We start from the raw sequence: 27180 nt of genomic DNA on the forward strand, positions 1-27180 counted from the left end.
TGCATTTATTAAAATTCTGCTAATGCTGAATGTTGCTGCTAAATACCTTCTCCTTGTTGCTTGTACTAAATGCAGGTATTTTGAATTGGAGAGCAGCGGTCAAAGGGATGAGATAAGATATCATTACTGTTTCAATGGTAAACCTCGCACAGAAGTATTCCCATATCGACTGGCTGATGGACAGTGGCACCGAATTGCACTCTCAATTAGTGCTTCTCATCTCTTACTCCATGTGGATTGCAATAGGTAAGACTTAGAATATGACAATTACAGTATGGGGGTACATAATTTGCACAGTGCAAGGAACTCTTGATACCCGAACCTGCGGTCTGCATTCTGTCCAGAATTATGTTACTTGAGTTTAATCTTTAATTATCTTGAGTTTCAAACCATGTGACTTTGAGAAAATAATTCACTATTGATACAAGAAGGCTGATTAATTGAGTCAATAATAAGTATTGAAATTAATAATAGGTGAAGGAAGAGAAGTGAAAACATTAAGAAATATGAAAATGAGTTGCCCTTGAGCTCAAAAGAGACTGTTACCAAGAAATTAATGAAATCAGAGGCTGGATAGAACTTTCTCACACAACCCGACAGACTCATTAGAGGTACCAACTAAGAATGAATCTCCAAGCTTGTGCTTTTTAGTTTGCTTTGTTTTAGACAACATGTATGTTCACTTAAAGGGTTTACACACAAACCCATCATTTGTAGTTATGGGCAACCAATGATTTCCTGAAGCAACTAATATGGGCAGCAATTCAGAACGTGGAATATGGAAGAGTCCAGCAAGGGAACACAATGTTGTGCCAGATTTATTAAACTATTAATTAAAAGTTGACCAAGCTAGTCCCTTCTGCCTACACAAGCACATTGTCCATTCTCTGTATTTCATGCACCCATCCAAGAGCCTCTTAAACACCTGTCCTATCAGCCTCTATCATCAACCCTGGAAATATATTTCAGGCCCCCATTATTCACTGTGTGAAAATAAATTGCCCTGCACACCTCCTTTGAACCTATATGCTAGAAAAAGATGCTGGCTATTTACTCTCTGTCCCTTATAATATTGCAAACCTCTACCAGGCCTCCTCTCAGTCTCCACCACTCCAGAGAAATCAACCCGAGTTTGTCCAGCCCCCTCATAGCACATTACTTCTGGTGCAGGCAGCATCCTGGCAAAACTCAGCTGCGCCTTTCGAAAGCTTCTACATCCTTCTTATAATGATAACTGAATTGTATTATTAAATATGAAATAAGGAATCTCAGGGTCAGTGTTTAGTTCTCAGATAGGCACATGATTATGCAAAGAACATAGGAACTTAGGCAATGTGCAGATGGAAGGGATTGGGTTAATTAGATGTCATTACCTTAACTAGTTTCACATAACATCATGGGGATCCTGTGCTGTATTGTTCTATATTCTATGCAAGTTTTGTTTTCCTCAGAGAGTGGAAGGTGTCTGGATGGGGGAAACATATTTGAATACAATACTCTAGATGCTGCCTATCCGGAATTTTATAAAGCTGCAACAGAACTTGCTAACTCTTGAACTCATTCATTGGCTTATAAAGGCAAGCTTGTCATATGACTTTGTCACGAACCCCGTGAGGGGAATAAAGAACCGGCAGAGATGGAAAACACTTTGGAGTCCAGTGTTGCTATAAACTAATAATATTTATTAGTAACTACGCAATACAGTAATATAAATGTAGATAAATCAAACAGGTTAGCAATGATTATATAAAAGTAAGTGTGGAATACATATGTATGAAAAACCAAGCTTCTTTCAGTTTAGGGGTAAGGAGATACAGTCTTACGATGATGAGTAAAGTTCAGTTCAGTTCGTGGTATTGAGTAGTGATGGAGAGAGAGAGAGGGAGAGTTTTGAGTCTTCAGTTGAGCTGACGCTGCCGATCTTCTCACTGTCCTTCGAAACCCTTTAAAAGTCACCGACTGTGACTTTAGCAAAGGGGACCGGTTTTCTGTGGTGGAGCTATACCCCAGGCGAGGGTGGACACATGGACAACTCCCCACCAGTCAACCCTTTTCCTCTTCCCACTGCAAGAGTGATAGATCGATCCGCCTGATTGATCCTCCAAAACCCACTTTTTCTGCGGGCACAACAATGCTCATTCAGTGTCCAAACGTATCTGAAGTCTGTATCATCTGACCTCCTATTTTATCTCACCATGCTGGGTACCACCTGTCATTTAAATAATCCCTCCTTCCTCTCTGTGTGAAAGAAATGCAAGCAGGCCAAAATCCTTGAAGAAAGTGTCAACAACCTGCCTTTGGTCACCATAGCAACTTTCGAGCTGCTCGGTGCCATCTCTTTCCAATTCAGCAGACATCCAAAAGCTAACCACTTCTTAAAGTGACAGTCCAACAGTTAGTCTTCATTCTCTCTCTCTCTCTCTCTCTCTCTCTCTCTCTCTCTCTCTCTCTCTCTCTCTCTCTCTCTCTCTCTCTCTCTCTCTCTCTCTCTCTCTCTCTCTCTCTCTCTCTCTCTCTCTCTCTCTCTCTCTCTCTCTCTCTCTCTCTCTCTCTCTCTCTCTCTCTCTCTCTCTCTCTCTCTCTCTCTCTCTCTCTCTCTCTCTCTCTCTCTCTCTCTCTCTCTCTCTCTCTCTCTCTCTCTCTCTCTCTCTCTCTCTCTCTCTCTCTCTCTCTCTCTCTCTCTCTTCAAAAGCACAGTTAATAGGGGTACTTCAGGATCCCCTCACACTCCCCTTTCTCAGAGGAAAAAAAAAATTGACGAAGATGATTTTTTTTTGTCTAAATGTAAATTACAGAGTTTGAAACAATACAAGTAAAATCATCAGATGACTGAGCAAAAATGTGTACAATTTCCAACTTAATATCTGGATAAGCAATCAGCTACGATATTGTCAGTATCTTTCTCATGTTTGATTTTAAGTCACATTCCTGCAATATCAGACTCCAATTTAACAACCTTCTATTCTTATCCTTCATCTTAGTTAGAAACACCAACAGATTATAACCCATGTAAATCACAAGTGGTCTCTGGGCAACAGAAGGAGTCTCTGATCATAAAATGTTGTAAGGCCAGAATAAGTACTAGTAGTTCCTTTTCAAGAGTTGAATAATCTTTCTGGCGTACATTAAAGTTCTTGGAGAAATAAGCTACTGGATTTTCAATGTCATTCACTCCTTCCTGTAACAATACCACTCCAGCAGCTTCGTCACTAATGCCTGTTGTTATAGAAAATGGCTTTGAAAAATCAGGTGCTTTGAGCACAGGATGATAACACAATGGTTTTCAGATGTTCAAATGCCTCCTGGCAAACGTCATTCCATACAAATCTTTCATTCTTCCCCAGGAGTTTTGTTAGGGGGAAAGCGATGTCAGCAAAGTTCTTACAACACTTATGATGATACCCACCCATTCCTTAAAACCTCCTCAAAGCTTTCTAGCTGATCAGAACAGGAATAGCTTGGACCTTGGCCTGTACAACCTGCCTTCAGTCACCATAGCAACTTTCGAGCTGCTCGGTGTCATTTCTCTCCAATTCAGCAGACATCCAAAAGTTAACCAGTTCTTAAAGTGACAGTCCAACAGTTAGTCTTCGTCCGTGTGTCTGTCTGTCTGTCTGTCTGTCTGTCTCTCTCTCTCTCTCTCTCTCTCTCTCTCTCTCTCTCTCTCTTTCTCTCTTTCTCTCTCTCTCTCTTTCTCTCTCTCTCTCTCTTTTACAAACAAGCTATCGGTGGTAAATAACTCTCTCTCTTTTCAAAAGCACAGTTAATAGGGGTACTTCAGGATTCTCTCACAGCTTTAAGTTGTTCAGTCACTTTCGGAGAGCTATGGACTTGGACGGTAAAACAGCACAACACAGGAACTTGCACCTTAGCTCACAATGCTTGGACCAACCATGATCCCATTCCAAACCAATCTCAACCCCCTGTGCACAGTACACATTATTATTCTATCTGCCTCCATCACTTCTGTTAGTGTCCTCAGACACCTTCCGCTCTCTGTGGGAAGAGAATACCTGCATAGAAGAGTGCAACACAGGAACAGGCAATGGTGTTGTGCAGAACATAATGATGTCTAAATACTGTAACCCCTTCTACCTGCTCATTGTTGAGATCCCTCCAATTTGTGCCTGTCTGAGAACATAACATAGATTCTTGGAACCTGAGATTCCTTATTTCATATTTAATAGTTTCATTCAGTAATCAAGGACAAAGAAGAAAGAAATGTTTGCATTTTTGTCTTTCATGACCTCAGTGGTTCCCAGTTAGGTTAATCATGGTCTTGTAAATGGTAAAAGGCATGAAATTCTTATTTAGAAGAAGTTGGCAAAACTGTGAGAAAGCATTTAAAATCATGTCAGTGGTTCTGTGAAACAGCAACTCACATCTGTACTTGGGACAATAGCTGTACAGATGTATTGGTTTATTCCTGTCTCATGTCCTGAGATGGTGTGAAAAGCTTCAGAAGTCTGTGCTATTCACATAAGTCAGTTCATCAAAGTATTGTCATGTGAAAAGTATATGTATGTATGCAATGAAAAACTTGCAGGAACATAACAGGCACTTAGTATCATATTTAAGAAATATTTAGAAGAAAAACACCAAGTAAACATAAATCACACTATTTTTCTAAAAAAGAACATAAAGGTTGGGGGTATTGTGAATAGTATGGAGGGCTGTGAGAGGTTACAGTGGGACATCGATAGCATACAAAACTGGACTGAGAAGTAGCAGATGGAGTTCAACCCAGACAAGTGTGAGGTGGTTAATTTTGGTAGGTCAAATATGATGACAGAATATAGTACTAATGGTAAGACTCTTGGCAGTGCGGAGGATCAGAGGGATCTTGGGGTCCGAGTCCATAGGACACTCAAAGCTGCTGCACAGGTTGACTCTATGGTTAAGGAGGTATACGGTGCATTGGCCTTCATTAATCATGAGATTGAGTTTAGGAGCCAAGAGATAATGTTGCAGCTATATAGGACCCTGGTCAGAACCCACTTGGAGTACTGTGCTCAGTTCTGGTTACCTCACTGCAGGAAGGATGTGGAAACTATAGAAAGGGTGCAGAGGAGATTTACAAGGATATTGTCTGGATTGGGGAGCATGCCTTATGAGAATATGTTGAGTGAACTTTGCCTTTTCTCCTTGGAGCGATGGAGGATGAGAGGTGACCTAATAGAGGTGTATAAGATGATGAGAGGCATTGATCGTGTGGATAGTCAGAGGCTTTTTCCCCAGGGCTGAAATGACTAACATGAGGGGGCACAGTTTTAAGGTGCTTGGAAGTAGGTACAGAGGAGATGTCAGGGTAAGTTTTTTTTATGCAGAGAGTGATGAGTGCGTGGAATGGGCTGCCGGCAACAGTGGTGGAGGCAGATGCAATAGGGTCTTGTAAGAGACTCCTGGATAGGTACATGGAGCTTAGAGAAATAGAGGGCTTTGGGTAACCCAAGCTAATTTCTAAAGTAAGTACATGTTCCACACAGCTTTGTGGGCCAAAGGGCCTGTATTGTGTTGTAGGTTTTTCTATGTTTCTACAACTGGAACAGAAAAAGTCCATTTTAGTGCAAAGTGATCATGATGGCCATTGTGTCACTATACTGTAGTGACTGGGTTGGTCAAGAACCGCATGACTGAAGGGATGAAGGTGTTCTTGAACCTGGTGATTCTAAACTTTACTGTACATGTATTGGGCTGAGCCTGCTGCTATCTACAGCTTCTTTCATTCCTGCAGATCGGAACTGCGGTACCAGACCATGCTGCAACCAGTCAGAATATTTTCAGTGGGACATCTGTAGAAATTTATTAAGAGTGATTATTGACAAGCTGAATCCTTTCACTGTTGAAGAAAGTAAAGATACTGGTGTGCTTCCTTATGATTGCATCAATGTGCAGGGCCCAGAACAAGTCATCTGGTGCGTTAATGCCCAGGGATTTAAAGCTGCTAACTCTCCACTGCTGATCTCTCAGTGTAGACTGGTGCTTGTTTTTCTTCTTTCCCCTTCCTGAAGTTAACCATCGTTCCTTACTTTTACTGATTTTTGAACAAGAGGATGTTGTTGTGGTGCCACTCAACCAGATGTCCTTTCACATTCTTGTAGGCTGACTCATTGCCACCTGTGATTCATCAACAAATCTGTAAGTGGTATTAGAGAAGTGCTTAGCCACACAGTTGTGTGTATAGAGAGTGGAGCAGGAGGCTAAACACACAACCTTAAGGGCGCATATGTCGATAGTCAGTGAGGAGCAGGTTGTGTTAGCAATCCCCACCAAATGAGGTCTGTTGATGAAGAAGTCAAGCATCCAATCACAGAGGGAGGTACAGAGTTTCAAGTCTGGGGGTTTGAGTTTGGATGGAATGATTGTGTTAAGCTCTGGGCTGTAGTCAATGACAGCAGCCTGACATCTGTGTTCTTGTTCTCTAGGTGGTTCAGAACAGAGTGAAGAGTGAGAGAAATTGCACCCAATGCTGAATTGTTGTGGTTGAGGGCAAATTAAAGTGAACCCGGGCCATCTATGACACAGTTTATTTGCACTATAACCAGCTTGTCAATTAATTTCATTATGGTTGATGTAAATGCTGTAGGAAGGTAGCTATTAAAGCAGATCCCCATGCACCAGTACAATAGATGATGGTTTGAAGCAGGTGGGAACTTCAGGCGACAGAAGGGAGGTTGAATATGTCTGTAGGTACTCCAGCTAGCTGGTCTGCACAGATCTTTAGTACTTGGCCCCAGTGCACTACCTGGACCAGATGCCCTTCGTGCATTTGCCCTCCTGAAGGATGTCCAAATATTGGGCTCAGAGATTGAGATTGCAGGATCTTCTGGAGATGTGGGAGTTTGTGCCAGTGTGTCATAATTCTCTCTACTGACTATGCATGAAAGGCACTGAACTTTTCCCTTACCTGACTTTGCTGTCCTGTTTAGGCAGTGTATTAAAAAAACCCTTCGGCTGGAGAACTGTGTCAGGAGAGTTGGTGTGATCCCTCGTGTCCCTCTGATAAAGCAATCTTGTTCTGAGGTCCTCAATCTTGTTTTCTAATGACTGTACCTTGTCCAAGAGGATGTTTGGAAGCAGGGGGTGGGCTTAGGCCCTGTGCTTTAGTCTTATCTAAACCCTTTCCCAGTGACTATATTTTAAGACATAGAAAATACAACGTTAAAGTTCAAAGTAAAATTTATTATTAGATTACATACATGTCACCACATACAATCCTGAGATTCTTAGAGTCCTTAAAGTGAGGCCATCGGTTGTGGGAACACCAGAAATACAAAGTAGAATGAGCTTGATGGTTGAGGGGTAGAAACTGTTCTTGAACCTGATGGTGCGAGCCTTGAGGCTCTTGTGCCTTTCACCTGATGGCAGCAGCAAGAAAAGAGCATGGCCTGGGTGCTGAGGATCTTTGATGATGATTGCTGCTTTTCTACAGCAAAGTTTCATGTAGGTGTGCTCAATGGTTGTGAGGGCTCTACCCATGATGAACTGGGCTGAATTTAAGCCTTTTGTAGGATCTTCCACTCAAAGGCATTGGTGTTCCCATACCAGGCCTTAATGCAGTCGGTCAGTATACTTTCTACCACACATTAATAGAAGTTTGCCAAGGTTTTTGATGACATGTCAAATCTCTGCAGACTCCTGAGGAAGTAGAGGCACTGTTGTACCTTCTTTGCAGTTGTATTTATATGATGTGATTAGGACAGGTCCCCTGCGATAGTGAAACCCAGGAACTTAAAGTTACTACCCCTCGCCACCTCTGATCCTTCAATGAGTACTAGCTCATGGACCTCTGATTTTCCTCTCCTGAAGTCTACAATCAGTTCTTTGGTCTTGTTGACTTGTGAGAGGTTGTTGTTATTACACAACTCAGCCAAGTTTTCAGTCTCCCTCCTAGGTACTGATTCATCACCCCCTTTGATACAGCCCACTTCACTGGTGTCATCCGCAAACTTGCATATGGTGTTGGAGCTGTACTTGGCCAGACAGTCAAGGGTGTAAAGCGAGTAGAGCAGGGGGCTAAGCACATATCCCTCTGGTACGCCTGTGCTGATGATGATTGTGGAGGAGATATTTTTGCCAATCTGAAATGATGGGTCTGCAGGTGAAGAAATCCAGGATCCAATTGCACAAGGGGTTATTGAGGCCCAGGTCTTGGAGTTTACTGATTAGTTTTGAGGGGATGATGGTATTAAATGCTGAGCTGTAATTGATAATGAGCATCCTGGTGTATGCATCCTGCTGTTTGGGTATTCCAGGGTTGTTTGAAGCCAGTGAGTTGCATCTGCTGTGGACCTGTTGCTGTGGAAGGCAAATTGGAGTGGATCCAAGTTGCCACTCGGGCAGGAGCTGCTATGTTTCGACACCAGCCTCTCAAAACACTTCGTTACTGTGAATGTAAGTGCCACTGGGTGATAATCATATAGACAGGTCACCACGCTCTTATTGGGCACTGGTTCAGTTGAAACCTGCTTGAAGCAGATGGGTGCCATGCACTGCTGGAGTGAGAGGTTGAGGATATCCGTGAACGCACCAGCCAGTTGGTCAGCACAGGTCTTTAGTACTGGGCCAGGTACTCTGTCCGAACTGGATGCTTTCCTTGGATTCACTGTCTTGAAAAGTGCCTGCACATCATCTTCAGATACGGAGACCAAAGGATCATCGGAAGCCATGGAGATGTGCGATGGTTCCTCCCTGTTCTGGTGGTCAAAGTGAGCATAGAAGGCATTGAGCTCATCTGGCAGCAAAGCTCTGCTATCCCTGTTGTCATTAGATTTAACTCTGTAGGAGATTATGGCATTCAAACCCTGCCCCAGCTAGTGAGCATCCCTCGTTTATTCCAGTCTACTGCAGAATCTCCACGTCACCTGTGAGCTGGCTTTCCGGAGATCATACCTGCCCCTCTTGTAGCATTCTGTCTCTGATCTGGCTCTCAGCAAAGTCTGGGGCTTCTGATTGTGTTATGCTGTGCAGCTTCACGAATGCTTGTTTATAATCGGTGGTATATAAACTGCGGTCATGATCATGGATGAGAACTCCTGAGGCAAATAGAATGGTTTACATTTGATAATTAGGTATTTTAAGTCAGGGGAACAAGAGGTCAACATAACCCCCATGTCAGAACACCAAAGAGAATTGCCACACTTTTCCTTACCAGAGTTCGTGGTTCGATCACTTCTGAAAATCCTAAGACCGTCTGGTCAGATTGTTGTGTCTGGCATGTTCGCTGTTAACCAAGTCTCAGTCTCCGTGTAACAAACAATTGAGATCAGCCTCTGATGATACGCAACCTTCCCCTGAAATTGTCAATCTCATTTCCCAGCGACTGCACATTCACCAACAAGATGCAGGGTAGAGGAGGCCTCATCCTTCGGCATTTTTGGTTTGACTTTGCCTCTCTTGCTGCGTTTCTGCCCATGGCGTTGACCTTAAAGGCGCTGTGCTTAACTGCTCCACTGCAGCCAGTGATTTATCGTGAGATCTGAAGATCATTGATGTAATTTTGTAGTCCATTGTTAAGAGGAAATTTACACGCTGCAGATTGCCGCAAAATTAATTCAAAAGAAGAATATTTAAGAGGAAAACTGGAACAACTTTCTGCACCTTGCAGAGTTGTCGATGTATGCCAGCGCCATCTTGTAAGTGTGTATCATGCATATCATTGTATGCATGTCATGGCCCGGTCTGTGAAGTCCGCATTCTGGTTCACGGTCCGGTCCGTGGACTCAGGACTCCGGGTCTTCCAGCTGTCCCTTGTTTCGGTTGGGTTAATCATAAGCACCTGATTCTCATCTTGGGGCTGGGAATATAAGTAGCCTTGGGGTTGAGTGTGGGCTGCTGGTTTGTCTTGTCAAGAATCCCTGGGAGCATCCTGCTGGTGGAAGGCTAGAGCGGCCACTTGCCATCTTTAGGCTGCGTTGGTGAACCATCGCTTCATGGAGCCTTGCTGTCAGTAGTCGGAGCTGCCTTTGCGGCATGGATTCGGCCGTTTCCCGGGCCAGCTGAGTGGCTGTCAGCCACTCCGAGCTAGGTAGGGATCCGGCTGTTTCCGTAGCCAGCCAAGGTTGCTGGCCATAACTGCAACTCGGATCAACCCCGATGCAGAGATGGAACTGTCTGTCGTTCTTCGGTGTTTGTCTTGTCTTGTCCTTGCCGCCGTGGGGTAAGTCAGGCCGTTCTGCCGTCGCCCTGCGGGGGGATCTGTCCTGTCCTCGCCTCCGTGGGGTAAGTTGGGCTGTTCTGCTGTTGTCCTGCGGGGGGATCTGTCTTGTCTTGTCCTTGCCTCTGTTGGGTAAGTCTGGCCGTTCTACCATTACGACAGATAGACCAGTCCCAACTTGGTGTGGAGATAAAGTTGAGTCCCGGCTTGTCTAAGGATAAGTCCCAGCTCTATGTCCATGTACTGTCCAGTCTCATGTTAGTGTTTGTGTCTTGCATTTGGGTCCGCCACCAGCGTCCTCCATTGCGTCAATGCATATCCTGCATTACAGTGCAGTACAGGCCTTTCCAGATACATGGTATTGTGCTGGCCTTTTAACGTACTGTAAGATTTATCTAACCCCTCCCTCCTACATGATCCTCAATTTTTCAAACATCCATGTACCAATCTAAAATTTTCTTAAATGACACTAATGAAACTTCCTCTACCACCACCCCGGCAGGATATTCCACACACCAACCACTTTCTGTGTACAAAACTTGCCACTGACTTCCCTCCTGTATTTTGCTCCAATCACTTTAAAATTATGCCCTACTTGCATTAGCCGTATTTTCTGAGAAATGGAGCTTTTCCTGATGTTTCCAGCTCCAACACTCACCTTCTGGGTGATCTGTTCCCAGTCTGTCCGCTCTGTCTGGGGTTCATAGTATTGCTAGCTCATTTTGTTCATTTATTTTGTGCCATGTTGTAGGATGTGGGTGATCCTGCTCTTTCCATAATCATGATTGTTCTTGGTAATTGTTCCAACAGAAATGGCTTGCCATTGCCTGGGCAGTGTCTTTACAAGATGGGTGATCCCAGCCATTATCCATACTCTTCAGAGATTGCCTGCCTGGTGTCAGTGGTCACATAACCAGGACTTGTGTTATACATCAGCTCCTCTTACAACCTGCTCCCATGGCTTCACATGATCTTGATCGGGTGGTGGGGTGGGGGAAAATAAGCAGGTGCTACACCTTGCCCAAGGGTGACGTGCAGATTAGCGGAGGGAAGGAGTGCCTTGCACCTTTTCTGGTGGGGACGTATCTCCACGCTGTCACCCTGCTGATTAATTTAAGTGGCCTGAAGGCACATTATTAATGCATTAGCTTCCATTGCAGTTTTTGGGTTTAAAAGGTCAGATCTGGAGTATGAAACTACATTGCTGTTAGCTGCCAGCAACGTGTGACCTCTCCCGGTCACCATCACATTGAGGTAGCAGAAAGAAAACAGAATGCAGAATGTCGTGTCACAGTTACAGAGAAAGTGCAGTGCCAGCAGACAAAAAGTGCAAGGGCCAAAACGATGTAGACTGGTGGAGTCAAAATTTCAAAAGTTCGTCCCTTGAAACTGCAGCTCAAATCCAGTTCAGGAAACCAAATCCACTTGGCACCTCAGGAGGCCTTTGGATTGACAGACCAACTGTGGGGCTTTTCAAATCTTATAAAAGCTTTTGGAATGTAGGAAGTATGCGAGTCTTTTTGAACCTACCAAGGTAAAACTATGAGCAATGTGATCATGGATAGTACACAAAATACTCTGCAGATGCTGGGGTCAAAGCAACACTCACAACACGCTGGAGGAACTCAGCAGGTCGGGCAGCATCTGTGGAAACGAACAGTCAACGTTTTGGGCTGAGACCCTTCGTCAGGACTGAAGAGGGAGGGGGCAGGGGCCCTATAAAGAAGGTAGGGGGAGGGTGGGAAGGAGAAGGCTAGTAGGTTCCAGGTGAAAAACCAGTAAGGGGAAAGATCAAGGGGTGGAGGGAGGAAGCAGGGAGGGGATAGGGAGGAAAGGTGAAGAAGGAATAGGGGAAAACACAATGGGTAGTAGAAGGAGGTGGAACCATGACGGAGGTGATAAGCAGCTGGAGGAGAGGGCAGAGTGAAACTGGGATGGGGGAAGGGAGGGGGAGGGAATTACCGGAAGTTGGAGAATTCAGTGTTCATGCCAAGGGGCTGGAGACTACCCAGACGGTATATGAGGTGTTGCTCCTCCAACCTGAGTTTAGCCATGTTTGGACATACCTGAATGGGAATGTGAAGCAGAGTTGAAGTGGGTGGCTACCGGGAGATCCTGTCTGTTGTGGCGGATGGAGCGATGGTGCTCGACGAAGCGGTCCCCCAATCTGCGTCGGATTTCACCGATGTAGCGGAGGCTGCACCCGGAGCACCGGATGCAACAGATGACCCCAACAGACTCAAGTGTATTGTTGCCTCACCTGGAAGGACTGTTTGGGGCCCTGAATGGTGGTGAGAGAGGAGGTGTAGGGACAGGTGTAGAACTTACGCTTGCAGGGATAAGTGCTGGGTGGGAGATCTGTGGGGAGGGATGTGTGGACCAGGGAGTTACAGAGGGAATGATCCCTGCGGAAAGCAGAGAGGGGTGGAGAGGGAAAGATGTGCTTAGTGGTGGGGTCCTGTTGAAGGTGGCGGAAGTTGCAGAGGATAATGTGCTGGATTCGGAGGCTGGTGGAGTGGTAGATGAGGACAAGGGGAACTCTGTCCCTGTTGTGATGGGAGGATAGGGTGAGGGCCGAAGTGTGGGAAATGGGGAAGATGCGGGTGAGGGCTTCATTAATGATGGCAGAAGGGAAACCATGATCCTTAAAGAAAGAGGACATCTGAGATGTCCTAGAATGGAAAACCTCATCCTGGGAGCAGATGTGGCGGAGATGGAGGAACTGGGAATAGGGAATAGCATTTTTGCATGTGGCAGGGTGGGAAGAGGTATAGTCGAGGTAGTTATGAGAGTCAGTGGGCTTGTGGAAGATGTCAGTGGACAGTCTGTCTTTGGAGATTGAGAAAGGGGAGAAGTATCCAAGATGGACCAAGTGAATTTGAGGGCTGGGTGGAAGTTAGAAGCAAAGTCGATTAAATTGACAAGCTCAGCATGGGTGCAGGAAGCAGCACCAGTGTAGTCGTCAATGTACTGAAGGAAAAGTTGGGGAGCAGTACCAGTATTGGTGTGGAGCATAGACTGTTCCACATAACCAGTGAAGAGGCAGGCATAGCTGGGGCCCATGCGAGTGCCCATAGCTACACCCTTGGTCTGAAGAAAGTGGGAAGAGCCAAAAGAGAAGTTATTAAGTGTGAGTACCAGTTCCGCCAACCGGAGGAGGGTGGTGGTGGTGGGGAACTGGTGAGGTCTATTGTCCAGAAAGTAGTGGAGGGCTTTGAGGCCGCCTTGATGGGGAATGGAAGTGTATAAGGATTAGACATCCATAGTGAAAATGAAGTGGTCAGGACCAGTTATTGAAGAGGTGTGGAGGGCATGGGATGTATCCTGATCACGGATAGATATTGACCAGTGTAGGAAATGTTTAGCCCAAACTTCCGAGACTGGTATGAGGGCAGAAAGTCAGATCCGGTTCAATATCACTGACATGTTGTTTTGCCACAACATTTCAGTGTAATACATGAAAAATACCATAAATTCCAATAAGAAAAATATATAAAAATGAATAAGTGTAAAAAGAGAGCAAATGTATTGAAGTTGTGTTTGTGTGTTGGTTCATTGTACATTCAGAAATCTGTTGGTGGAGGGGAAGAAGCTATTCTAGAACATTGAGTGTGTGTCTTCAGGCTGCTGTACCTCCTGTCTGGTAGAAATAAGAAGAGGGCATGTCTTTGGTCCATAATAATCGATGACTGATTTTTTTTTTTTGAAACATGACCTTTCGAAGACGTCCTTGATGCTGCGGAGGCTACTGTTCTTGATGGAGCTGGCTGAATTTGCAACATTCCGCAGCTTTTTCTGATCCAGTCTGGTTGGCCTTCCATACCTGATAGGGATACAACCAGTTAGAATTCTCCTCATGTTACATCTGTAGTGTTTGGTGACTTACAAAGTCTATTCAAACTTATGAAATATAGCTGTTGGCTTGCCTTCTTTGTAATTGCATCAATATGTTGGACCCAGGATAGATCTTCAGAGACAGGTAGATCACCAGGAACTTGAAACTGCTCGCTCTTTCCACAACTGGCTCCTTGCTGGGGATAGGTATATATTCTCACCGATTCCTCTTCCTGGTCCACAATCAATTCCTTGCTCTTATTGATGATGAGTGCAAGGTTATTGTTTTCCCACTCAACCCACTGATCTATCTCATTCTTGTATGCCTCCTTGTCATCATTTGAGATTTTGCCAACAAAAGTTGTGTCATCAGAAATACTACTTTCATTACTGAAAGACTATCACTGGCAGGGTGGCAGTCCCTTAATATGGCACTGGTATGTCAGATTAGAAACTGGTCTCAAATCTGTAGATTGAGATCTGAACTCATGACCTTCTGAGTCACAACTGAGCCAAGACTGTAGTTTCAATCCATATAACAAAGCAATTTAAATACTGCTTATGTGCATCAATCAATATTACATGAGTTTGCTTGATGTTTTACTGTGTGAATCTATATTATCACCAGCTTGATAAATAATTATTAAGAGTGCCAGATTTGACATTTTAGTTGAGCTGAACTTAAAAAATGAGACAGCTTTCTTAATCTACCCTTTCATTGTAATATTTACCCTGTTTTTGCCAAGTTGATATATTTAAAATCTCTATTTAAGCAAGTTTTAAATATGCCAGATCAAAGAAACTTTTTTAAAATTTGGGCTTAATCTGTGAAATTAGTTTCTCTGAACATGAGACTATCATTACACTTGACCACAAATCCTGTCGTAAACACATAGCCAGATCGATGGTGGTGGGTACTGAAATGCTTGGGCGAATCTCCCATTTAATTGGATGTCTTTTGATGTCAGCAGTAACAATATTTTTTTTTGCCAGATGAGTCAAGGAACCTGGGAGAGCTTGAAAGCTCAGTGAGAGAAAAAGGACAAAACCTGTTCCATCCTGTTTAATTTTCTCATTTTATGTCTGATAATGTAGCATAATAAATGAAAATTTGTATCTTGGGAGTAGTACACAGTATTGCTGTGACAATATAACTAATGCATTGGTTCAGCTCATCCAAATAATTAATGCTTCAATACTGTATTTAAACCTATTTCATTGAATTTAAGTTCACAATCTTCTGACTTGCGGTAAAGTGTTTTGCACTTTAGCCAAGCAGACATTAATATGAGATACAGTATGCAGTAAAGCTGTGTAATTTTTTCAATCATTCTTGCCGCTCAATCAAAGTTGCACCTTGCCTCCAAGCTACCAAGCATGGAGAAGAGCTAAAGTGCAAAACTAGCAGGGATCTATTCAGCTCACACTGCCTCAGCTTCAGAACCAGTTACACTGTTCATTTGTAGGTTTCTGTGCATCCAGAGGCCAAGCTCCAATTGATTGTCAATTTGTTCATTGAAACATGTGAAGTTGGTCCTTGCACTCAACCATGACAAAGCAAAAGTATCTACCAAATCTACCCCACAGTAAAACACTAATCGTAAAATCCAAGGTGATGCTCATGATGTAGATACTTCCGATTATTTGGGAACTAACCCTCAGTAAACATATAAAATTGATGAAAAGCTTCAGTATGGTAGGGAGGTTTTGCCAGTCTGAAGTAAAGAATGAAGGTCAAGATCTTGACTCTGCCGCATTGTGCACTTGCTTCTGAGACCTGGACTGGCCTATAGCAGACTCCTCAATGTACCCGAGAGATGCCACCAACACTGTCTCTACAAAATCATTCACATCCACTGAAAAATTAAGCACACCAATATCATGATCGTTTCTTAGGCCTTAAAGAACCAATGACACTCCATTGGCCTTTGCCTTGTCTTTAAGTACCCCTATGATCTGGCCTTCACAACCCTCTAAGGTAGAGAACTCCAGAAATTCCAGGTGAAAAAATGTCTGTTCTGTGTGTTGTCTTGGGAAGAAATTCAGGAATATGCTTAAAATGTCCTCAAAAATATGCAAAATTCTCATTGACTCTTGGGAATCCTTAGCCGATGACCATTCAAAGTGGAGGAGTGTTAGGGATGGCATGGAGACTTTTGTACACATATTGGGACCACACAGAAGCCCAGTATAAACAGAAGGTACACATCACTCCTCCGTCTCTCACATCCCACCCGACCTGGGGTAGAGTTTGTGGGTCCTCATCAACCACCACAGAGCTAACAGAATGGAAATAAAAGCATCTTTGATCCCTGAAGGGCCCTAAACAGTCCTTCCAGGTGAGGGAGCACTTCACCTGTGAATCTGTTGGGGTGCTCCCGGTGTGGCCTCCTGTATATCGGTCGGACCTGATATAGAATGGGAGACTGCATTGCCGAGCACCTACGCTCTGTCTGCCAGAAAAAGCGGGATGTCCCAGTGGCCACTTGTTTTAATTCCACTTCCCATTCCCATTCTGATATGTCCATCCATGGCCTCCTCCACTGCTGTGGTGAGGCCACACTTAGGTTGGAAGAATAGCACCTCATATTCTGTTTGGGTAGCCTCGAACCTGATGGCATGAACATCAATTTCTCAAACTTCCAGTAATGCCCCCAACCCCGCCACCCCTTTCACCATTTTCCATCCTATTTTCCCCCTTTCACCTTATCTCGTTGCCTGTCCATCACCTCCCTGTGATGCTCCTCCCCCTTTATTTCTTCCATGGCCTTCTGTTTCTTTCACCAATCAAGTTCCCAGCTGTTTACTTCATCCCTCCTGCTCCAGGTTTCACCTATCGCCTTGTGTTTCTCTCTCCCCTCCTTCCGCCTTTTAAATCTACTCTTTAGCTTTTCTTTTTCCTCCAGTCCTGCTGAAAGGGTTCAGCTGGACTTGTTGACTGTACTGTTATCCATAGATGCTACCTGGCCTGCTGAGTTCCTCCAGCATTTTGTATGTGTTGCTCAGATTTCAAGCATCTGCAGATTTTCTCTTGTTTGTTCTAGATCCTGAAGGATTGTATAGGATGGAATTTGTTTCCATAATATAGCCAAAGTGCAATATTTCTGTAAAGTTCTTCTCTGCCATAAATCTGTTTAAGAATTATTATTTCCTTTATCAAAGGGATGACCTAACTACAGAAATAATGGGGTTTCTTTCGATCTGAAATGTGGATAACAGTGGCAAGGTCTTATTAATGTCCTTTGTCTAGTAGCTTTGATATGCCCACTGTCTGGATATGTAGCACTGTACTTTCCTATCAATGTATTAGAACAGGCACTGCAAAGTGTGTGGCAATGTTCCTTGTTAAATGTTCAGGTAGGGTCTCTTCCTATAGAAACTTAAATTTGAGGAATGCTCTTTTGATTTTTCAGGCAACTGCTTATCTGATCCTAAGTTGCTCTTTATAATTTGTTGCGTATGATTTGAGCTCCTGGGTTGTTAGCTAGTGATCATATTGCTCAGAAAAATCTGCAGAGTGTTGTAAATTCAGCCAGTTACGTCATGGGCACTAGCCTGCCCTCCATCGAGGACACCTTCAAAAGGAAAAGACTCAAAAAGGCAGCATCCATCATTAAGTATCCCCACCGCCCAGGGCAGTCCCTGTTTTTATTACTGTCATGAGAGAGGAGGTACAGGAACCTGAGGACACACTCAATGCTTTAGGAATAGCTTCTTCCTCTCCACCATCAGATTTCTGAATGGCCCATTTAACCTCACTATCTTACTCCTTTTTTTGCACTAATTTAATATGTGTGTGTGTGTGTGTATATATATATTTCATATTTTACATATTGCACTATGCTGCTGTCAAAAACAACAAATTTTACAATAAACATCAATGATTAGTCTGATTCAAAGCACTCCGTTTACAAGCAGAGCTTATATGAGGATCTAGGGGTAAAGAAAGCAATATGCAAACACAGTCTCCCCTCCCTTCACACTTCAAGCCTGTTCTGCCAGCAAGGAGAGCTGTTACTGAATCTTTAACTTGTTATTCTCTCCATACAATTTGCTTCCCTATCCCTTGATTCTGTAAAACCATAAGATTTAGGAGTAAAATTAGGCCATTTGGCCTTTGATGCTCTATCAAATAAAAAAGCCTATCAACTTCTGCTATAAGTATGCCCATTGACTTGGCCTCCACAGCTGTCTGTGGCAATGAATTTCACAAATTCAGCACCCTCTGGCTAAAGAGCTTCCTCCTCATCTCTGTTCTAAAAGGATGTCCCTCTCTTCTGAGACTGTGCCATCTGGTCCTAGACTGCCCCATTATAGGAAACATCCTCTCTGCATGATGCACTATCAATTACTCCAAAAGACTGGAAGTATAGTAAATACTGAAAGGCTTTTATTAACAGTAAATGGACCCACGTCCATGCTGAATATCTGTCCTGGACTGGGGGAGGAGCAGTGACACAATCGCCTTTATTCAGGGGTCTGTGGTGGGGAGCCACAGGAGCAGTCAGCAGAGGGGCGTATCCAGACAGGTAAACCAGTTACAACCTATATACATGGTTTACCACACTGCATCCATTCTATCTAGGCCTTTCAATATTTGATAGGTTTCAATGAGATCCTGTTATTCTTCTAAACTCCAGCAAGTACAGGGACAGAGCCATCAAATGCTTCTCATAAATTAACTCTTTCCCTTTGATGTGCCAACTATTATCAGACTTAACCTTGAAAATACTTGGTGACCGAACATCCACGATCCTCTGGGATGAAGAATTCAAAAAGTTTGCAACTCTCTGAGAAAAGAATTGGCCCCGCAGTCTGAGGCTTCATGTCAAAGCTGCAGACTGAGACAGCTTCTTAGCATTGATCCTGTCAATTCCAATCACTACCTTATGTTTTACTGAGATTACCTCTGCTGTGATCGAATGTTCGTATGGCTCATTCTCTCCTGGGGCAAGGCCTTTATTTCAGGATTCAACTTACTTCCTATTTGTTACAAAATTACTTGGAGACTATGCTGGTTTTTGAACTGAGCATGTTTCAGTACTCCTCCTTCCAAGATTGATAATTTTATGAGTACAGATTAGGAAAATGCAAGCAGGCTTTTTCGCAGAGGTTGGGAGAGACTAGAACTGGAGGTCATGGGTTAAGGGTGAAAGGTGAAATGTTTAAGGGGAACATGAGGGGGATCTTCACTCAGCAGATGGTGAGAGTGTGGAATGAGCTGCCAGCGGGGTGGTGGATACTGGTTCAATTTCAACTTTTAAGAGATGGGAGGGGTACGGAGACATATGGTCTGGGTGCAGTTCGATGGTACTAGGCAGCATAATAGTTTGGCACAGACTAGATGGGCTAAAGTGCCTGTTTCTGTGCTGTGGTGTTCAATGACTATGACTCTGGGCTGGGTACTCTCAGCCAATCATATGATATGATACTGGCTGGTAGACCCTTTAGCAGGACTAAGTGGAGAGTGTTCATAATAAGAGTGCTAAATAAATGTTTGGCTGATGTTAATTAAGTTGACCTTGCTGACTGCGAAGGCCTAAACTGTTCTGTCTGAAGCATTGGCAGTTTTCGGCAAGGTAGAAGGCTGATTTGAGCTGCCTGACTTGCTGATCTGTTCACTACTTTTGAAATGATTAACTGAGAAACAAGAGTATGACAAGACAAAAATTATCAATTTACCTGAACAGATTTTGCAACTCCTGTATCTAATGATGAAGTTGGCCGGAGAGGTCTCAATAAATTGAAGCTTTGTCAGCTTCACTGTGAGGCAAATGTGATGTGAGAGGATTTAATTTAAAATGGAAATAACAGTAGGTTCAAAATTCTTGTATCAGATTGCTTTGTCAAAAGGGACAGCTGTCAACCTGGTTAACTGAATGCTTTCAGTCCTTTGCTGTATTTGACTCCCGGTAAATCCATCATCGAAATTGGCTGTGATAGGTAAGTTCCGATGGATAATTTTGCTTTTTTGTTGCAGTCTGCTGATTGTATGACTGAAAACTGAATTTAAGTATTTGTATTGTGAAAGGTTGGAAATTTGTTCTGATGCTTCCAGTTTTGTGCAAACCATCTGAAAATGGCTACTCTGTATCAATATAAGCAGAACAGAATGATATGTTTCCGAAATTCTTTTTCCAAGTGCACAGTACACAATTTTAGTGAATCCAAATCCGGTTTATTTTCACTGTCACATGTCATTAAATTTATTGATTTATAACAGCTGCACAGTGCAAGAAATAAAGACTACTGTAAGTTACAAAAATAAGTAGTGGAAAAGAGAAATAATGAGATAGTGAGACACTCAAATTGCTGGAGGAACTCAGCAGGTCAGGCAGCTTCCATGGAAATGAACAGTTGGCGTTTTGAGCTGAGACCCTTTAGGAATGTATTGAAGTGAGTTGGTGATTGAAGTGAGATTAGATGATTCTAATGAGATAGTGTTCATGGATCGTTCAGAAATCTGATGAAGAAGTTGCTTCTGATGTTTTGTGTTATCATGACCTCCTGCCAGTTTGTTTTGTGTTCCATATTTATCACATTAAACTATTACTTTTGTGCCTTCTTGATGCAGTATTCAATAAACTCTGACCTGTATCAAGGATTTTTGACACTCTTTTCTCTGTTCATGTATTTTGGTGCCTACATAGTTCTCTGTGTCAGAAGATAATGAGTTGGCCCCATGATGTTGGGAATCATTTCAATGCAGTATTTGAAGATGTTCTGTGATTATTGGAAATTTAATACTCCCTGCACAGCTTCACTTTGTTATTTAAAATCTTCCAAGACACTCTTTGAAGGGCAACAGGTGAACTTTTGGTGACCTCACTAATATTTGTTCCTTGCATTACATTACCAGCCATTTGAAAGATCTAAATCTCCGGAGATTCCTGTTCCATATCTCTGTGTTGTGGCTGTGAGTGCATTTGCTGTGTAAGAATTGGCTGTTACTTTACAAGAGTGATTTTTTTCAAAAAACCAGTACATGTTTCATTTGCTGAAATCAAAAAAGGTGCATTTCCTGTGTTGGGATTTGTCTTTGGCTTAACTACACAGATCCCCAGAAGGGTTAACTTAATGTCAGATGACATTAAGCTAATGTCAGATTTCAGACTCTGAACCTCCTGCCTCACCCTCAACTCATGCACTGAGTGAGGGGATTGCTGTCACAGGAGGAGGGGGCATTTTTTTATTGACATGCAGCATAGAATAGACCCTTACGGCCCTTTGAGCCACGACGCCCAGTAATCCCGGACTTAACCCTAGCCTAACCATAGGATAATTTAAATGACCAATTAACCCACCAACTGGTACTTCTTTGGACTGTGGGAGGAAAATGGAGCATCTGGCAGAAATCTACATGGTCATGGGGAGAATGAACTGAATCTTTACAAGCAGCTGTGGGAAGTTGCTGGAACTGAAAAGCATTGTGTTAACCGCTGTGCTACCGTGCCGCCCCTATTTGGCTTGTACTTGAAAGGGAGGTCGGGGACCTCAGTATTCTAATAATCATAGCCGTCCTTTATTCAACTTCAACTTTATTTATTCACTATATACTTTATGTATTTAGAATTTGCTGTGGCATGTTGGTGCAACATGTAACAAAAATAAAAACATTCAACAATTATAACTAATTATATAGAAATAAGTTGAAGGTTAGAGTATGGAATGAAATGTGCATAAATACATTAATACCAGCACGACTTTATAATGTAAATAGCGTCATAAAAAGTGGTTTAAAGTGTTTATAGTGCAGTGACCGGGGTAATAGAGGGGTGGGGGGGGGGTTTCTAACTGGAATGATTGATCAAATTTAATGTGATGTTAGTGCTTTCAAGGAGGGTTTCCATGCTGGGAGGGGGAGGGGGAAACTCAGAAACTGGTTTGAGGGCGGGATAACATTTGGAAGTTAATTCCATTCAGTGGATCAGAGGTACAGGGGCACTTTTTCAAACCTTAAGAGACTCCCGTCAGCCCAGTGAGACTCCCTTAGACTGGAGTTTGAACTCCCTAATTTCCCATTTGTGGTGTAGTGCCTTAAGCTTCTATTGTCAGTCCACCTGAACTCCTTTGAAGTCTGAGTTTGGAAACCCCTTCTTTCCATAGATTTGTAGAATTTGGGATTTGGCATCCCGGAGACCCTGTTATGGCCCCACCCATGAAGAAGCCAAGTCTGTTGACCAGGTTGCTCTTTGGGCAGGAACCCTCTACAAGAGAGGAGGTTTTTTTTCCTTATGCTTACTGAGAATCTATCCAAATTTGCTTTTCAGTTGGAAGCCTCTGAGCTACAGAACTAATTGTTTGATCTTTCAGAGGAGAGTTAGGCTCTGTCATTAGGTTTGGGGCGATGGGGGTGTGATAATGAAAGTCCATTAAGTTGCTGCCATGTCATTGGATCAGAATAATTCTTCCATTTTGCGATGAATGATGGGAATAATATGCACATCTGGAGAGCAACAAGATGCTGTAAATAATTCCTGCCAATTGTAATCCATTTGGAGTTAAAATCCTGGAGAACTATTGTATAATGCACGATGAATTATTGACCTTTAATGGGATGTTGACCACAGGGCCTCAGCTTGAATAATCTGCTGTTTGTGCCCAGTGGGGTTCAGATGTTATTTAAAGACTGAAACCATTTGCAAATGAGATCTGCAATTTTTTTGAAAAGTAAATTTACATCCAACTGAAATCGAAACATATTTGCAATGTGGGTAAGGTTATTTCATGATAGGGATGTCTTGGTATTTCTTATTTTTTGTGAGAGTGCACACTTCACACAATCAATTGTGTGCATCTATGATGGCATGTGTTCTTACAAGTGGTGGGTAAATAAATATCACTGGAGACTCCAACATTTATTGTAGCTCTATGCAGTTTTATGAAAAGTAGAGAACATTCCTTTCAAATAAAGGTGAAAGCAGGTTAGAGTGGATGGGAAGGGGGTGGGAGAATTATCCAAATGAGAAAGGATCTAGTGCTTTCCCAGCTTCAATGATGAATAAACTCTTCACGGGTTTCCAGATCGATACAAGACCTGGTTAGAAGCCCGTGAAGAGTTTATTAATCTTCTAAGTATTGGTTGCAATCTGGAACGTGCGGCAAGAGAAGTTAGTGGAAGCAAGTATTTCAACCACATTTGAAGAATTTGGGATGAGCACTTGAATTCCGAGGTAAATGACATTGATGAATCAAGTACTGATTAATAAGATAAGTGACACACACAGTGCCAGAGGAACTCAAAAGGCCAGGTAGCATCTATGAAAAAGAGTTAACAGTTGACATTTTGGGCCGAGACCCTTCTTCAGGACTCAGCCCAAAAGAACGACTGTTTACTCTTTTCCATAGACACCACCTGGCCTGCCAAGTTCCTCCAGCATTTTGTACCTGTTGCTTTAGATTTCCAGCATCTGTAGAATTTCTCATCTTTGAAATAAGACAAGTGCCTGTTTTTATGCTGCAGGATCCTACAACAATTAAAGATGACTGTTATCTTCCTGTAGTAACGTATACAATATTAATGTTGTGTAACTGGATATAATTGCACTCTGATTATGCTGTTGGATTAGTAACTTAAGAACTATTACACTGGACTTCCAAAGCAGTTGCTGAAAATCTAAAATAAAACATATAAAATGATACAAATAGGTAACACGTCAGAGTGCATTTGTGGAAAGAGGAAAAGTCTGTTATTTTTTTAAGGCAGCGGTCCCCAACCACCGGGCCACAAAGCATGTGCTTTCGGGCCGCGAGGAAATGATACGATTTGGCGATACGAGTGAGCTGCAGCTTTCCTCATCCCCTGTCACACACTGTTGAGTTTGAACGCATGCGAGGTCATTACCCACGCGTCCTCCATGTCAGCGTAGGACGGAGATCAACTCCTCGAGCTTGCAAATGACGGGGGGCTGAAAAGTATGTTTGACATAACATCTCTGCTGGCATTGTGGATCAAAGTCAAGGCTAAATATCCTGAGATAGCCACGAAAGCACTGAAAACGTTACTTCCATTTCCAACATATCTCTGCAATGAATGCAAGGAAAACTAAATTGCAGAATAGACTGGACATAAGGAACCCCCTTCGAGTATCGCTGTCTCCCATCACCCCTCGATGGCACCGTCTTGTTGCAGGGAAACAAGCCCAGGGCTCCCACTGATTCAGCGATATTGGTGTGTTGCAATGATTTTGTATGTTCATATGGGGAAAGTATGTGCTGTGTGTTTAATATCCAAACGTTACTTGAAATGTTATGATGCTATTGACTTATAAGTGACTTATATAACCATATAACAATTACAGCACGGAAACAGGCCATCTTTGCCCTTCTAGTCCGTGCCAAACGCTACTCTCACCTAGTCCCACCGACCTGCACTCAGCCCATAATCCTCCATTCCTTTCCTGTCCATATACCTATCCAATTTTTCTTTAAATGATAATATTGAACCTGCCTCTACCAGTTCTACTGGAAGTTCGTTCAACACTTACTTCAAGCTCCCCTGATAATTGACTTACCACTATATTCATGCAAAGAAAATATGTGCTGTGTGTTTAATATTAAATTCGTTAGATGAACCCTTTTAGAAACGAAATAGAGTGTATTAGCCTCTTATCATCTATATTCTGGTCGTGATTAACACCCCCTCCACCCCGGACAGAATCGCCAAAAGCGATTTGTAGAAAAAACTGGCATATACATGCATGCACACTGGTGCCTGCGCAAGGCTTCATTGTCATTGTAGTCTTCCTCGGGGTAAACACAACGTATTTGACTGCTACTCTTGTCCGTTGGCAACCCTACCCACCCCCCACCCCCGGTCGGCTGGTCTGCAAGAATATTAGATCATAAGGCAAAGGGGCAGAAGTCAGCCATTCGGCCCATCGAGTCTGCTCCGCCATTTTATCATGAGCTGATCCATTCTCCCACCTAGTCCCACTCCCCCGCCTTCTCACCATAACCTTTGATGCCCTGGCTACTCAGATACCTATCAATCTCTGCCTTAAATACACTGAATGACTTGGCCTCCACTGCTGCCCGTGGCAACAAATTTCATAGATTCACCACCCTCTGACTAAAAAAATTTCTTCGCGTTTCTGTTCTGAATGGGCGCCCTTCAATCCTTAAGTCATGCCCTCTCGTACTAGACTCCTCCATCATGGGAAAGAACTTTGCCACATCCACTCTGTCCATGCCTTTCAACATTCAAAATGTTTCTATGAGGTCTCCCCTCATTCTTCTAAACTCCAAGGAATACAGTCCAAGAGCGGACAAACATTCCTCATATGTTAACCCTCTCATTCCCGGAATCATTCTAGTGAATCTTCTCTGTACCCTCTCCAACATCAGCACATCCTTTCTTAAATAAGGAGACCAAAACTGCCCACAGTACTCCAAGTGAGGTCTCACCAGCACCTTATAGAGCCTCAACATCACATCCCTGCTCCTATACTCTATTCCTCTAGAAATGAATGCCAACATTGCATTCGCCTTCTTCACTACTGACTCAACCTGGAGGTTAACTTTAAGAGTATCCTGTACGAGGACTCCCAAGTCCCGTTGCATCTCAGAACTTTGAATTCTTTTCCCATTTAAATAATAGTCTGCCTGTTTATTTTTTTGCCAAAGTGCATAACCATACACTTTCCAACACTGTACTTCATTTGCCACTTCTCTGTCCATTCTTCCAATCTATCCAAGTCTCTCTGCAGACTGTCCATTTCCTCAGCACTACCGGCCCCTCCACCTATCTTCGTATCGTCAGCAAACTTAGCCACAAAGCCATCTTTTCCATAATCCAAATCGTTGATGTATAATGTAAAAAGAAGAGGCCCCAACACGGACCCCTGTGGAACACCACTGGTAACCGGCAGCCAACCAGAATAGGATCCCTTTATTCCCACTCTCTGTTTCCTGCCAATCAGCCAACGCTCTATCCACGTATGTAACTTTCCCGTAATTCCATGGGCTCTTATCTTGGTAAGTAGCCTCATGTGTGGCACCTTGTCAAAGGCCTTCTGAAAATCCAAATATACAACATCCACTGCATCTCCCTTGTCTAGCCTACTGGTAATTTCCTCAAAAAATTGTAATAGGTTTGTCAGGCAGGATTTTCCTTTAAGGAATCCATGCTGAGTTCTGCCTATCTTGTCATATGCCTCCAGGTACTCTGTAACCTCATCTTTGACAATCGATTCCAACAACTTCCCAAACACCGATGTCAAGCTAACAGGTCTATAATTTCCTTTTTGCTTCCTTGCCCCCTTCTTAAATAGCGGAGTGACATTTGCAATCTTCCAGTCCTCCGGAACCATGCCAGAATCTATCGACTTTTGAAAGATCATCGCTAATGCCTCCGCAATCTCCACAGCTACTTCCTTCAGAACACGCGGGTGCATTCCATCTGGTCCGGGAGATTTATCTACCTCTAGACTATTCAGCTTCCTGAGTACTTTCTCTGTCGTAATTGTGACTGTGCACACTTCTCTTCCCTGCCACCTTTGAGTGTCCGGTATACTGCTGCTGTCCTCCTCAGTGAAGACTGATGCAAAATACTCGTTCAGTTCCTCTGCCATCTCCTTATCTCCCATTACAATTTCTCCAGCATCATTTTCTATCGGTCCTATATCTACTCTCACCTGTCTTTTACTCTTTATATACTTGAAAAAGCTTTTAGTATCCCCTTTGATATTATTTGCTAGCTTCCTTTCATAGTTAATCTTTTCCCTCTTAATGACCTTCTTGGTTTCCTTTTGTAAGGTTTTAAAAACTTCCCAATCCTCTGTCTTCCCACTAATTTTTGCTTCCTTGTATGCCCTCTCCTTTGCTTTAACTTTGGCTTTGACTTCTCTTGTCAACCACGGTTGCATCCTTTTTCCACTCGAAAATTTCTTCTTTTTTGGAATATACCTGCCTTGCACCTTCCTCATTTCTCGCATAAACTTCAGCCACTGCTGCTGTGCTGCCTTTCCCACCAGTGTCCCTTTCCAGTCAACTTTGGCCAGTTCCTCTCTCACGCCAACAACAGGAATTCTGCAGATGCTGGAAATTCAAGCAGCACACATAAAGGTTGCTGGTGAACGCAGCAGGCCAGGCAGCATCTCTTAGAAGAGGTGCAGTCGACGTTTCAGGCTGAGACCCTTCGTCTGGACTAACTGAAGGAAGAGTGAGTAAGGGATTTGAAAGTTGGAGGG

The 27180-nt window shown here is 43.2% G+C and overlaps 1 protein-coding gene across 8 annotated transcripts in view; it reads left to right on the forward strand.

The window, feature by feature from the left end:
- Positions 1 to 27180, forward strand: part of LOC134353612 (protein kinase C-binding protein NELL1-like) — a 1036586-nt gene that overhangs the window by 28400 nt on the left and 981006 nt on the right. For all 8 annotated transcript variants that reach the window (XM_063061731.1, XM_063061736.1, XM_063061735.1 and 5 more), the window contains exon 4: positions 76 to 246. In XM_063061731.1, coding sequence (XP_062917801.1) covers positions 76 to 246 — 171 coding nt within the window. The remainder of the gene's footprint in view (positions 1 to 75; positions 247 to 27180) is intronic.

Source organism: Mobula hypostoma, chromosome 11, assembly GCF_963921235.1.
Source record: "Mobula hypostoma chromosome 11, sMobHyp1.1, whole genome shotgun sequence".
Taxonomy (NCBI): domain Eukaryota; kingdom Metazoa; phylum Chordata; class Chondrichthyes; order Myliobatiformes; family Myliobatidae; genus Mobula; species Mobula hypostoma.